This window comes from Actinia tenebrosa, unplaced genomic scaffold, assembly GCF_029948245.1.
Source record: "Actinia tenebrosa isolate PJP-AT-01 unplaced genomic scaffold, QUT_ActTen_1.0 PGA_scaffold4__44_contigs__length_22323623, whole genome shotgun sequence".
In the NCBI taxonomy this organism is placed as follows: Eukaryota; Metazoa; Cnidaria; class Anthozoa; order Actiniaria; family Actiniidae; genus Actinia; species Actinia tenebrosa.
In genome coordinates, this window is record NW_028292581.1 from 15,976,170 (window position 1) to 15,991,285 (window position 15,116).

A 15,116-nucleotide genomic window follows, 5' to 3' on the forward strand; every position below is an offset into this window, starting at 1 on the left:
CCAAGTTCGGGACACCCCATTTTTCTTTGCATTTCCGAAATCAGCATTTATGAATTTCAGGTTAAGCGAGTTTCAATTTTCAATTTTTTTGTTTGTTATTTACCAAAGTAGTCGGCCACCATAAATTGTGTAATCTAAAAGTTTGTTTTGTTGCCTATCATATGACAGCAGTTTATTGAAATTTCGACTACAATATCTAGAATGTTAAAGAAAACGATTTTTATTTAAATAAAAAGATAAATACAGACATATTACCCTGGACCCTTGACCCTACGACCAAACGTTAGCCAATCAGACAGCGAGAATTTGTGCATTTGCCATTTAACTCGCTCAGCATGACTGCAAATATTGTAAACAATTATTTAGTACTCTTCATTACAAAAAAAAAAAAAAAAAAAAAAAGAGATGAGGTGATACTTTTTTGTGGTCCCTTTGCTGGCTAACACTGGACAATTTAGTAAAACGTCTTTTAATTGATTGAGACACTTGGCGGGAAAGGATTCAACGGCATTGGTTAAAAAAATAATAAGTTGGGTGGCCACGGTTAGGTGCGTAGCACTTAATTATCACCTTGAGTCAAGTCGTTGCCCAATCCTTGTATTACATGCATCATTAACCTATTATATATATTAGGTCATTTTGGAAGTAAGGTAGTCAGCTTCTTAAGCAAGGCATTCGCAGTAAACAGCTTGAACTGTAAATTCTTGGTCGACCTCATTTGTCGCATTTTGCTGTAACAGTTCAATATGACATCGCCTTTTCAGGTGCTTTCGTCTATTCCTTGTGATCTTGCCTGCTTGTCAATAGCTACAATGAGGTAAGTGTGTCGAATGGTAATCAGACTTTGCAGTAATCAGTCTTCCAATTTCGTCTCGTACTAAATAGCTCTGGGCAGTTTAAACCTCCTGTGAGGGGGTAAATCCTTTCTGGCGAAAAGAAAATAGAGTTGCTACGATATACTTCATACAGCGACTAAATTCGTGATATAATTTACTAAAAATTATGTAATGGTTTTTTATTTTATGATGAATAAGTAAGCCAGGAAAGTTTTAAAGAAATCCTCTCACCGACTGTGATTATTTTCCTTCATAGTTAACTATGGTTCATTGCAGCTAGAGACATGATAAAAAATTTCTATAGTTTTTAAATATTTTTTGACTAAAACCGACGTTGAAGTTTGATTAGATTAAAACAAAGGGAGTGTGCTTATAGCCTTACGTAACGTATTGTATAGAAATCGAATAATAGACAATATAACTTAATTTATTTGTGTCAAATTACAGCGAAACCGGCTCTTGCGTTCCTATCGAGGTTCAAAAGGAAAAACACACAAACGAAGTTAATAAGAGTTTAAGCTTAGGAAGATATACACACGCCATATACGTGCTCGATTGCAGAAAGGTTGTAGTATACATCGACAAATACCTAATTAGACGCAGAAAAATACCTTTGTACCATTATTATTATATATTTCGAAAAATTATATTCTTCTATATATCTGTGTTATCCTCATGTATGAGTCAATACCAAAGGTTCCCATCCCCTCCACCCCCGGCAACTCCACGGACATTTGACTTTTTGGAAAAAATTTGGTCAAATTCCCCACCAACTTTTGAGATCGTTTCATCATTTATAGCTTTAATTTTATAAGAATCGAGACTTGAAATCTTTGCCGACTTTGGAATTAGCGTAAACATATTTATTGATTTGGACTCCAAAAGATTATCTTCATCTACTACTCGTTCTGTACTGTCATCCACATTGCTTCAAATTTTGCTTCTTTTTCTTTTTAATTCCAAGCAAGTATAAGATTGTATTTTGAAACCAAATTTCAAGTACCGTGGCGATTCGAGATCGTAATCAATTCGAAGTTCAACCGTTCTTTTGAAAAGAGTGGGCAAAGGAATATAAAAGGAACTAATTCTTTAGTTTTGTTTTTTGTTTTGTTTTTTGTTTTCCTGCGGAAGGGGGCTTCACACCCGCTTTGCCCCCCCTGGATCCGCCCTTGTTTGCCCCCCCCCCCCTGGATCCGCCCTTGATGCATTCATGTGTTACTACTTTATCGCTGAAGCATGCATAGTTGAGGGTAAGGGCGTTCATTAAGGTGTTGCTCTTGGTTTAATATACCGAGCTTTAACTTACGAACCGTGAAAAGAGAATGTAGAGTTCTTCCATGCCGTGTGACTTCCCAACATGAAGGAACATTTTACAGTCGAAGGACATGAAGCGTGCCCAGCCAGACTGCATTAATATTCAATTCATAAAAAGATTTTTGGTCGTTCCAATCATTCCGAGAATGAAATCTAATTTAAATCCAAACTTGGAAATTTGATTGGATTACTTTTCAGCATTTGTACAAGTTTGTAACTGATAGAAAAAACGTTAATATGTTTGAGCTGATGATCTTAAAGACAATAGATTTTGTTGAAATTCTTCAATAAAGATTCGAAATCATTTATTGGGTCGAGTGTCTCATTTTAACGGGCCAGCGATTATGCAGATTTACAAAAATAAATCATGTCTCTTACAATAACTTCAAATAAATCAAAATATCTATGACACAATACCACATTTCTATATTGCTTGTCGATAAAATATAGACAATCCCGTTATTTTTTGAAATCTCAAATGGTTAAAAAGACTTAAATATCGAGAATTAACCATTATGCAGTTGGTGATTAATGTTAGGAATGCGAACTTGTGACCTTATTACGATTGCGACATAAAATAGCCAGTTTTAAAGAAAACAAACGTTACGCTAACGCTGTATTCAAATTGACGCTCTAACTGTTTACTTAGACTTTTTTACTCGCTTGAAAGTTTATTTGATCAAATGAATTGATGAAAAAGGTGCTGAAAAGGACAAAATTCCATGTTAATAGCGCAGCGCATTGATTCTAAAAATAGCTTAAAGATTCGGACAAACATTGCATTCTGTTTAACCGCTACGAGGATTATACGAACCGATTTTATTATTTTTACTTAAAGTTACAATACTAACCCATGTCAACTAAGATCAACTGCGATCGGCTGTGAAAATTATCTGCTGAAAGTAAACTTGTAAGTTTGTCGGAATTTCGCCTTTGTCTTCGTTTTTATGACGTCACGGTTGCGCTGCGCTATTGATGTAAAGATTATAAACACAGCAAAACAGAACGCAAACATGGGTATTTGAGTGTCATTGAGTGGTTTATATTTGTTCAAAAATATTTCTCATGTCAAAAAGCAAAGAATTCCCTGAAGCCTGTGACAGGCCAATGCAATCAGATTTCGAGATTTTATTTGATTTTTGAAAATAATTACGGAATATTAGAAAACGAAGAATGATGTCAAAAATCGAATAATGAATTGAATAAGGCATTCTAGATGGGCACGCTTCATGTCCTTTGACTGCAAGAATGTTAGAATGAATTGAATCAATTGACATTGTTAACACAATTCCTAATCCTGCACGGACCTTGAATCTGATCTAATCTGATTTAGATGAGAAAAAATTCAGTTTCGCATGGGTAAGAGGCTCCATTGTTGTGCCTTCTGTTATGGCTACCATTACGTGATGGTGCAATGCCTCAATAGTTAACTACATCGTTAACCAAATATTTATATTTTTTTGCATACCATGTTATTGTTATTCCTCAGTGATGTCAGGAGCTACTTCGAGAACACCTACGACCTCTATGAAAACTTGTTTCGTGGAATCAAAGGTACCTCAGAAAGAAATCCGCTGTATTAATTGCATATATAAGTGAATAAATAAATAGAAAATATTTCCATTTGATTTGAGTGATGCATCTTGCATATTTTAAGCTTTATTACTTATTCTGTCCTCGGCTTCCATCAAGCCTCACTGAGCCTCACTTTAATTTATGATCATTTTTTTCAGATGAGATTGCTTATTTCAAATACCCGGATGCACTACGACTACCGCTGATATTTTACTACGGGCACACAGCTGCGGTCTACATTAACAAGCTAATGCTAGCGGGTTTGATAGAGGTACTAAAGCCACAAGTGAACAACGTCTGCGCATGCTCTAAGTCAGTATGCAAATTAGTCTGCATGCTATTAGTCTTCTGCTGCGGCCTGAAGTCGAAAAATGGACTTCAAAATGCCAAAACATAAAGTCAATGATTGGAACTTAAGGCTATTTCTCTCATCTTGTCTTTTTCGATACAGTATCTTGGTCTCACAAACGTATACTCACGAATATAGTTTTGTACACTCCGAAAAAAACAAACAAACGAATTCTTATAATTTCTCAGAAAACATGCTGAAAGGCACGCACGCACAAAGGTTTTTCTTTTGTTTCGGTACAAAAATTTCAAAAATTTCCGCAGGATAGGATAGGATAGCCCTCATTTTTCGCGCCAAACCTTCAAAATGTTCATGGCCCAATATAGACCTCTTTACCTTGGGCGTAATGTTTTCCCATTTCAGACCACGTGTTATTCCCTAGAGTATCATTTCTTTGTTTAACGGTTGTGCATGAGAAGACACATGAATATGGATATAATTCAAACAAAGAATGAGTGACACGTGGTCTGAAATGGGGACACATTTCGCCCAAGGTAAAGAGGTCTATTGATTCATTTTCTTTGCATCTTTTTTACAAGGAACGAGTTACTTTCGAGTACGAATCTCTTTTTGAAACGGGAGTCGATGAGATGTCCTGGGATGACACGGTAAGGCCATGGTATTTATTTTTTACTTTTACAGTATGAACGACGACCGTGTGATTTCCATTGTTGGTCGCGGGTTAGTTGTTTTGGTTCGGGTTTTGTTTGGTTGGATTCTGGTGCCATGCTCTAACCAAGTTTATAAAATAACTGTTATGAATCTCGCGTTCTGATTGGTTGGATGTGCGTGCTTTATGAGAGCACACAGCACGCACGCGCACTTTCAATTTCGTCATTCCTGTAATTTGTATTTTATAAAAGAAATAAAAAACTTGCTTGCTGTGCTGTGTGCAGTTATAAAGCACTTGGGGATTGGCAGAACACTCGAGAAGTGTCGAGAAGCACTCCGCTACGCGTTGTGCTTCTCCTAACACTTCTCTTGTGATCTGCCAGCCCCCGCGTGCTTTATAACTGCACACAGCACGCGCGCGCGTTTTCTATTTCTTTAATTAATTAATTATCTTTTTTCTGATTTTTTTTTCTTTTTTCCTCCTTAATTACTTTCTTCCTTCCTTCCTTCCTTCCTTTCTTCCTTCCTTCCTTCCTTCCTTCTTTCCTTTCTTCCTTCTTTCCTTCCTTCCTTCCCTTTCTTTCTTTGTAAGAGTCCCTTTCTACTTTTCTTTTCTTTATTTCCCTCTAATGTAGAGAGGCATTTTTGGCTCTCGTGTTTTAAACCTTCAAACCTTTTATTAATTCAAAGGAAAATTTCCGTATGGGTGGAAAATTCGTTTGGCCATCTGTCAGTGAAGTACAGAAATACAGAGATGATGTAAAGAAGACCATCCTGAAGCTTATCGACACTAAACCAATGGACGTCCCTGTCACTCAAGACAGTCCCTGGGTAAGGACCCTATCTGGTGGTGTTCATTGAATACTAAACCAATGGACGTCCCTGTCACTAGGGACAGTCCCTGGGTAAGGACCCTATCTGGTGATGTTCACTGAATACTAAACCAATGGACGTCCCTGCCACTCAAGACAGTCCCTGTTGGGTAAGGACCCTATCGGGTGATGTCCATTGAATACTAAACCAATGGACGTCCCTGTCACTAAGGACAGTCCCTGGGTAAGGACCCTATCTGGTGATGTTCACTGAATACTAAACCAATGGACGTCCCTATCACTAGGGACAGTCCCTGGGTAAGGACCCTATCTGGTGATGTTCACTGAATACTAAACCAATGGACGTCCCTGTCACTAGGGACATTCCCCGGGTAAGGACCCTATCTGGAGATGTTCCTGAAACAATCGATCTGCTTCTATAACCACTAAGTAGTTTATTATTAATATTTATTTGTATTTTAGTGGTCTCTTTTCATGGGAATGGAACATGAAAGGTAAGATATTCTTACAAGATTTCCTATGAAACCATGTTTAATAATATCTAATTAATTACAACAGTGCCCTAAGCTCTATACTAAGTGAAAGTCCGAAGATTTTGAATTAGAATTTAGAAGTTGATTTTTAAGGAGGGAAGAAAACCGGAGAACCCGGAGAAAAACCCTTGAAGCACAAGAGTCAACCAACAAAAACTTGGATACTTTTTTTCGGGCTATTCACATACGATGCGAACCCGTGAATCGAGCCCGGGACGCATTGGCGAGAGACGACACATTACCCATGCTTCCTTGTTTGGTCTTTGTCAGAATTTCATTGGAATTTGTAAGTTTTTTATTGGCCAAAGTTGTTCGTCTTTCAGTCACTGAAGTTGTTTTTTCTGAGTCTGATATTGTGGTCACGTGATCACATATCATCTAACCACGTGATTCCATTTTGTAATATGATAAACTGACCTGCTAAATTACTTTCTGTCGACCAGGATTCATTTCGAGACATCTTCAGTCCTGATTCGTCAGTTGCCGATTGAATATGTTGGCAGGCCAGATAACTGGGAATATGGACCGCTAACAGCAGGTAAAAAAGTATAAAACTGCCTTCAAAACGAAACGTGAGAAATGCTTTTGCGCACGCGTACATATCACTACATTTTCAAAATATTCAATAACGTGTACACCGACATCGTGTACACCGAGAAGATACGGTCATAATATTTGTTAACGTGTTTGTATTCATTTTATTTTTCTAGATCCACCTGTTACCAAAACCTCGATGCTAAAGGTGCAAAACTGCACAGTTACAGTAGGAAAACCACGTGACTTTCCCTCGTATGGATGGGACAATGAGTATGGAGAATGGACCGTAAGGTATTGCCATGGTAACATACCATATTTGGATCAGAACATTATTGGAAGACAAGTGACGTAGCGTGTTTGACCAATCATCTTCTCATCCAAGTCTGATCAGACGCCATTTTGAATAAATCAAGAATTGATTACTAATTCTCCCAGTCCCTCTCTCTTTTGTAAGCATTTGGACGAGAGGAGTCTGAGTAACTAAACATTTGTTATATGCACCACAGGGTACCCGAGTTCGAAGCCAGCAAATACCTTGTTACAAATCGTGAGTTTCTGGAGTTTGTCGAGGCTGGTGGATACGAAAACAAAACCTACTGGTCGGACGAAGGTAAGCTGAATTGTTCGCCCCTTCACAGTTAACTGCGCCATCTTGAAAGGTAGCCGTGCCTTTGCATCGAAGCGAGACGAACGGTGAGCTTGCAATGATTTAGACGTGACTAATTGTCCAAAGTGTTAAAAAAGGTTTTTACCATTCCAACCTCAACGTTCGTCTCGCTTCGATAACAAGGCACGTATTTTGATTGGTTTCTATTTTTAAATCAGGTTGGAAATGGCGCTCGTTCCGCAAAGCCAAGCACCCAAGCTTCTGGGTATGTAACCAGGCCTGCAAGAGCGGATGCGGAAATGACCTTGCTGATTATTCACATTGTTGCCTAGCAACCAGTGACAATGACATCAATGGGAATGAATACCACTTACAGTACAAGTAAGAATCTATACGTGGTATATGCCACACCAGTGTAGGATGTACCTCTTTACCTTTGGTGTTATGTTTTCCCATTTCAGACCACGTGTAATTTTCTTGAGAATGAGATTCTTTGTTTGAGTTGTGTCCATATTCATGTGTCTTCTCATGGGCAACCGTTAAACAAAGAAATGTTACTCTAGGGAATGACACGTCGTCTGAAATGGGAAAACATTACAAGTATGGTACGTTACGTCTATTGTGTGTCAAGTTGTGTTTCAATAGACACTAGAGAACAAAGTTTGGTTCTTCCAGATACCGTGCTATATTTGACGTGATTGACACGCCTCTAGACTGGCCAGCAGAAGTGAACTACTTTGAAGCAAAAGCTTATTGTGCCTGGAAAGGACCTGAGTACAGATTACTTACCGAGGCAGAGCACCATGCCATAAGAGGACCACAGGTACCGTACTATGTTGTAATATAATGAGCCATATGTGTGAGCACCATGCCATAAGAAGACCACGGGTACCGTACTGTTTTGTAATATGAGCCTTGTTTAATATGTTGTGTATGATAGCATCATCAAAATCTGTGCTTACCTTTTGCAGAAACCTGTTTGCATGGGAACTGCTAGCGACCCATTATACCAGATAGATTTTAAAGCTAATATCAACATGAAATATGCATCATCAACGGTGAGAATGATCAAAATTATTTCTTTTTGCCAACCATTCAGTTGTTTTTGAATAAATCTATTTAAGCATTCATTCTTTTATTCATGTTCTTGTGCGTCTATCCGTCTGTCAGAGTCAGTCTGTCCATCCATCAATCCATTTTTTTCTTTCTATCCGTCCGTCGTTTGTTCAGTCCGTCCGTCCATCGGTCTGTCCATCGCTTTGTCCGTCAGTCCGTCCGTCCGTCCGTGCACCCTTTCTTCTAATCCATCCACTCATTCATCCATTTTGTTTTATCTATTTCAGCCGGTCAACATGTTCCCAGCCAGTGAAACAGGCTTCCATGACGCGTTCGGCAACGTGTGGTGCTGGACGGAGGACCAATTCAACGGCCTGCCTGGTTTTGAAACACACTATCTTTATGATGACTTCTCTACTCCAACATTTGATGGAAAGCACTTCGTGATATTGGTAAGTTCAATGCTAGTAGATTTTATAGATCCCTTGATGTAACGTCAAAGCAGCTCAATTTGGAGGACGAAGTAAAATAATTTAAATCTCATGAGAATTGGAAACCTATTATTATGTCCTTCAAATTAAGCTGCATTCTGACGGACTGCAAGGGGTCTATTCTGTAAATGCCACTGCAAAGTTTGATTAAAGTCGACTCATTTGTATGGGTTGAACACGCTTAAGAATGAATGAATTATTTGCAAAAGTCAACTGAATATAGAGGCGACTGCGACAATAATAATACTAAAGATGCCAGGTGGTACGACTTAGACGCGCCTTAAGTACTGTTATTGGTTGATCTGGGGTATGCGGATTTATATATAGTTGGATTACCGGATCTAACAACAGTATAATGTTTCGACATAAATGTTCTGTTTTAGACAATGATATCTGTTCTTTATCCTCAGGGTGGTTCATGGGCGTCGACCGGAGACGAAGCGTCTCGCTTTGCTCGTTATGCTTTCCGTCCACACTTTTTCCAGCATCTCGGTTTTCGTGTTGTGCGATCTGTCAACTCCACCCCTCCTCCTGTTCGTCTTGTTAGCACAAGCGTGTACATTCCTGGAGTAGGTGTGGAGGGTAAGTTATAAAGATTATACTTGAGAAAAATGCGATTGTATGCATGCGGTTATGAGTGGGTGCTTGGTTGGTTATTTTGTTGGTTGATTGGTTGTTTGGTTTGTTGGTTGGTTGGTTGGTGGGTGATTGGATGGATGGATAGTTGGAAAAATGGCTGGTTAGAAATATGGATAATCGGTTGGAGGGATGGATGGTCGGTTGGAGGGATGGATGGTCAGTTGGAGGGATGGATGCTCAGTTGGAGGGATGGATGGTCAGATGGAGGGATGGATGGTCAGTAGGAAGGATGGATGCTCAGTTGGAGGGATGGATGGTCAGATGGAGAAATGAATGGTCAGTTGGAGGGATGGATGGTCGGTTGGAGGGATAGTTGGTCGATTGGTCGAGAACATATGGATGGATGTCCCATCTTCTTAACCCTGGAGTCCAGAGGTTATTTATTCTCGCTCTGGTGTTTGCTGTTCTGACGGAAGACGATACAAACCACAGAAAGCGAAATAGAAGCTCTGGAGCCTATGGTACATCTCCCTACTTTTTCGTAGGAAATCGTGTTCAGATCCCAGGAATAGAAGACGGAGAGGCCCGGTACCCAAGCACCAACAAACAATACGTCAACGACACAAACGAATTTCTCCAAGAAGAACTGGCCAAACAGTATGGAGATGAGGTACAAGACAAGATAGGTGTGGGGGAGGGGGATAGTTATCTCCCATTGATACGACTTTTGGCCTTTTTCGTTCCGTGAGGCTCGCTCCACACACATACTACCACTACATTCATTATTTGCAACACACAACACAACTGACAGGTTGATTTTTACGGAGGGAGGAAAACCAGATAATCCGAAAACAAAACCTCGCGTGACCGGCAAGGGAGAGAACAACACATAAAACAATCTTTGCCCTCAAGACGTATGATTTCCCCCTCAAATTCTTAAGCTCTTCCAACTCAGCACTTCGTCGTAATGTTTTCTCAATTCAGACCACGTGTCATTCCCTAGAATATCATTTCTTTTTTTAATGGTTGTGCATGAGAAGACATATAAATATGGATACAACTCAAGCAAAGAATCTTATATTCAAGAGAATGACAAACATGGTCTGAAAAGGGAAAACGTTACACCCAAGATAAAGAGACCGAGCCCTCCTTACTAAGATTGAAATTCTCATCTTACCGCGGGCTTCTCTTTTTTTTCTCCGCAGTCGATTGACCCGTTTACAGATCTGTGTTTAGAGTACGTTAGTCAATGTAACTGTGCAACAGGGTCGGCCTTAAATCTTCTGTGTTCTGTAGGACGACAAGCCTTCGAGTTATCTAAACACTTTGATGAAGTATGGACAATTTTGATTAAAACCTAGTTGCCCGATTAATATGATTTACTCTAATCGCTTCGTACCTTTTGTCTATCATATCAAACATTGCCGAGTGTCGTATTTCCCTGTGTCTGTTGTCTGCGAGGCAGACCCACGAGTTAGCATCGTCCCCTTATCCTTCCTCGATTTTCCAAAGTTTTTCTTTTTTTACTTGTCTTTTTTTTCTTTTCTTTTCTTCTTCGAAAATGTTCAAAATGCTTTTCCGCACAATTCAAATTTATGGGATTGATCATACCATATATAGAGTACCGGTATATACCAGCACATCTCGTAACCTCTATTAAGCTGCTATCCACATCCTTTGGGAATTGTCCAGCGGCGTCTAAAAAGAGGTATATATTAAATAATATAAATGTAAAAAAGTAAATGAAATTTAACAGTGGCATTTATCCACAAAGTGGCTGTTCATCCACTGAAGTCCAATTGGAATTTAGAAGTTAATTACTGCAAAAAAACGTCTTTGGGAAAATTTGCCGCTTATATATATATATATACTCTATTTCGAAACAGGTTTTGGGGATTGATTACAGTGGTCGCCTTATTAACGCTGCTCAGAACCTGCAGAAAAGAAAAGGAATGGGTTTGGGAAGTTCTGGTATGTTGGTTGAAATTCTTGAAGGTGCTAATGCAGAGAGAGTTACATTCAAGCAGGTCAGTAAATATGACGGTCATTTTTGCTCAAGACAAGAAAATCTACCCTTCTCTCTATTATGTCCTTCCTTCCTTCCTTCCTTCCTTCCTTCCTTCCTTCCTTCCTTCCTTCCTTCCTTCTTCCTTCCTTCCTTCCTTCCTTCTTTTCCCATCGCCTTTCTGTTTGTTTGTCATTTGTTAATCCCCTTATCTATTGTTCACAATCTTCCCATCGTTTTAATTCAGCTTACATGGCTTCCAAACGAGATAAACAAGTTTGATTGTGTTACCTTTAGAGGTCTTGACCGCCTATCCTGTCCTGAAGGTATGGAAATTTACTGCGGTTTTCCATATTCTGCGAACTCGGTACTTATAAGCTGCACGCTGAAATTTAGTTTTTCGATGCCGTCAATCAAAAATAATCAGCGTGTTCCTGACTGGCGGCAGCTAAAAACGAATTTCCCAACATGCTGTTGAAAGGCCGGAGTTCACAGAATATCGAAACCTTGCAAATGCAACAAAACTTTTTTTATGTTAAAAATAAAATAAACACTTAACATAAGATGAAATTCCTTATAATATGATAAAAATATGGCTATTTTTATTTCCAGCATGGCTTGCGCGCATGCGTGAAATTGTCAATCCTCAGGGATTGGTCGTCATAGAAACAAGCCAGAACTGCGACAGCGAAAAGGTTGCATGTTTTTTTGGAAATAGGTATGTATGTTTTTGTTTTGTTTTAAACCAACCCACCAACTCTCCAACTCCAACCCATCAACCCATCAACCCATCAACCCATCAACCCATCAACCCATCAACCCATCAACCCATCAACCCATCAACCCATCAACCCATCAACCCATCAACCCATCAACCCATCAACCCATCAACCCATCAACCCATCAACCCATCAACCCATCAACCCATCAACCCAACCCATCAACCCATCAACCCATCAACCCACCAACTCTCCAACTCTCCAACCCATCAACCCACCAACCCACCAATCCACCAACCCACCAACCCACCAACCCACCAACCCACCAACCCACCAACCCACCAACCCACCAACATTCCACCAACCCACCAACCCACCCATTCCACCAACCAACAAATCAACTACTATCTAACCATTTCCCGCCGAATAGATAATTTGTTACTCAAATTACTCTTTCAGTTTCTATCTATTAGAAAAAAAAGTAATATCGAAGGTAATAAATGACAGCAAGAATGAAGGGCTTCGTTCATGTGACAGGTGTCACTCCAGCATTGCCATGATTTGGACCCGTCAATAATTTGGTCTGCAATAGGTGAATTTAGAATTCTTGCCGTGCATCTTTGCAGCTTTATATATTCGTTCCATTCCAGACACAGTTATTTTAAACAGTTTCTTAAGGACGTTCACGAGCAAAAGATCCCATCGTCGGATTTTTAAAAAAATTTGTATATCAAAGAACAACATACTAGAAGTAAAATAAGCAAATAAAAAATGGGGTCCTCGATTTCGTTTAGCCATCAGAATACGTGGAAGTTCACCATTTTTACGGTAAAAACACGCGAACAAAAAAAATTCAAAAAATAGTCAAATTTTGTATTGAAAAAAATCAATTGAATGTCACCATTTTTCACAGAAGACTAGAAAATAACCAAATAACTAGTTAGCATTTGAAATTTGTGTTAAAAATTAGAAATATAGAGTGTTATTGTGCTATAAGTATGGACTTGACTTAACTTTGCGTCACGTGAAATTCTATTCCAATTATGCACAAAATATGTAATTTAGATTTGATCCCATCGCGTCAGATTTAAAAAAAAATTTCTCTAAAGTTAGGAATTACCGAGTACTTATAAAAAAAAACAAAATAAAAAGGGAGGGTGGGGGGTGCCCGACTTCGTTTTAGAGCTATAAGAGATTAAAGATGTTCCTATAGCATTTTGCTTAAAACATTGGAATGACGTCATTCCAATGTTTTAAGCGATGGGCGCTTGCTCACTAAACTCATTCGCAGAAAGGATGCGCGCGAACAATGCCCATGAACGTCCTTAAACAGCACTTGATTTTATGAGCTGAATAATCTAGCTTGTTCTTCGAAGTCGACTTCACTACCCAAAAATTCTCTGTAACTTGTGGTGCAATGGCGTCGCGACACAAGTTGCATGGTGTATTGCAGCGTGTAATATACAGCACAATTTTTAAAATGTTGCGAGACAAGTTGCAGCAATCGTTGCGAAAAGTAGGATTCGTTTCTACTTTTGGCAACGATTGCGTCTCCGTTGCACTGTGTGATCACTCTTGCAACTTGTGTCGCAACGCCGTTGCGAGACAAGTTGCAGCATCAGAAAAAATCTGTTAACATTTGGTCATAAAACAGAACCTTTCAAAAAAAACAGAAGTGGATTTGAAAACCCCGGGCTTTCCTGAACATTTTGGTATATAATTCATCGGAATTTGTTAAAATTTAGAACCGTATTTTTGCTGATTTTATAAGCTCATACTATCTGTTGGCCTATACATTCGCCTCTCATGGTTTCTTAGGTTTTGTAGCCTCCAAAACACGCTAACTACTAGTTAGCGAAAGAACAGAAGATTCACGGGTCTTTTAGGATGTTTTGTCACGCAGTTTACAAATGTATGGGCAATTTTTTCCAATGGAAAATTGCTCCGTGTAATTGCTCCTTTATGCCAGTGACCTTGCTAATATGAAATTCTCGCGAGGAGTGATTTCGCAATTTCGGAGTTTCGTAAGGGGGAAATTTTTCTCGACCGAGTATAATTTCGTAACGTTGCGAAAACCAAACGTGCAAAAATGTAGTTTTAATTTGAAAGCTACTTAATGTAATTTCCAGTTACGCACAAATAAATAATGAAAAATGGAATACTCAGTTTCCTTATTATAGTTCATGTATGAACATTTTGAAAGTGAAAACTTTCATTCGATGAACACAAACTATGCGGATAAATATTTCCGCGCAGATACAGTTAAATTACTAGATGATAAGTAAGAAAGCATGAAAAAAGGCAATTTCCTTTTCGATTAACTATTAGTATTAATCATATAGGATTAATTAACAAATAATAACTATTTTGGAACGATTTTTTAGGGAAAAAATTCTATATTCCCCTAATACTGTGAACAAAGTACAGAACCATTTTTACTTTACTGTGCACGGTCAACGTCATATAACAATAGAATAACTAATTGTGTGGACTTGAAATCCCGTCCAGTTCTATTTGGAGCCTTTGAAATGTCTTCTCATGCTCATTAATTATTCGGGAGGTTATTTGTTTAGGATTGAAAGACTTAAGGGACAGATATGTCCCTGAACTGAATTAATTTTGATCCAGTCCAAGGACTTGAACAAAATTAATCCAGTCCTTTCACAGGAATTTACCAGGTTTCAAGTAACATCATGTGACCCAAAAAGTAGCCCATTGATTGGCTGGTTTACTCATGAATTATTAATGAGTATGATTGTTCAATTCGTTATTTTCTCAATAATCGAGGGTCTCCGTTACGTGCGGACAGACTTAGCGGCACCTTAGTGTTTGACTTTCAGTTTTAAGGTAAAGGTGATCGATTGGCCGTCTTATCATCTTTTGTTGTATTCACTTGTGGTGAGCTGTTAATATCAACCGACGTCATTACTGTAACAAAGCTTTATTTGCCCCCTGAACGCCCCACAATGCCTTGCGATTGAAGATTGTCACCGTATCGTATGAGTTGTTCCGTTACGTTTATTTTCTCGTCATATTTTTTCGCAACTCTTATTTTTGACGACCCTGTAAT

The 15,116-nt window shown here is 38.8% G+C and overlaps 1 protein-coding gene across 2 annotated transcripts; it reads left to right on the forward strand.

Annotated features, from left to right (window-relative positions):
* Nucleotides 1–609: 609 nt before the first annotated feature.
* LOC116298181 (uncharacterized) lies at nt 610–14,205 on the forward strand. Of its 2 annotated transcripts, none has more exons than XM_031706560.2 (20): nt 610–817; nt 3,640–3,704; nt 3,884–3,996; nt 4,614–4,682; nt 5,377–5,517; nt 5,982–6,013; nt 6,496–6,590; nt 6,763–6,880; nt 7,096–7,199; nt 7,415–7,577; nt 7,872–8,019; nt 8,168–8,254; nt 8,540–8,704; nt 9,154–9,325; nt 9,868–9,992; nt 10,528–10,656; nt 11,209–11,349; nt 11,575–11,653; nt 11,940–12,045; nt 12,506–14,205. In XM_031706560.2, the coding sequence occupies exons 1-20, from the start codon at nt 747–749 to the stop codon at nt 12,621–12,623; spliced, it is 2,241 nt and encodes a 746-aa protein (XP_031562420.1). In that variant the 5' UTR covers nt 610–746; the 3' UTR covers nt 12,624–14,205. The 2 variants fall into 2 exon arrangements, with proteins under 2 accessions (XP_031562420.1, XP_031562421.1); XM_031706561.2 differs by having other exon boundaries at nt 611–817; nt 12,520–14,205.
* Nucleotides 14,206–15,116: the final 911 nt, after the last annotated feature.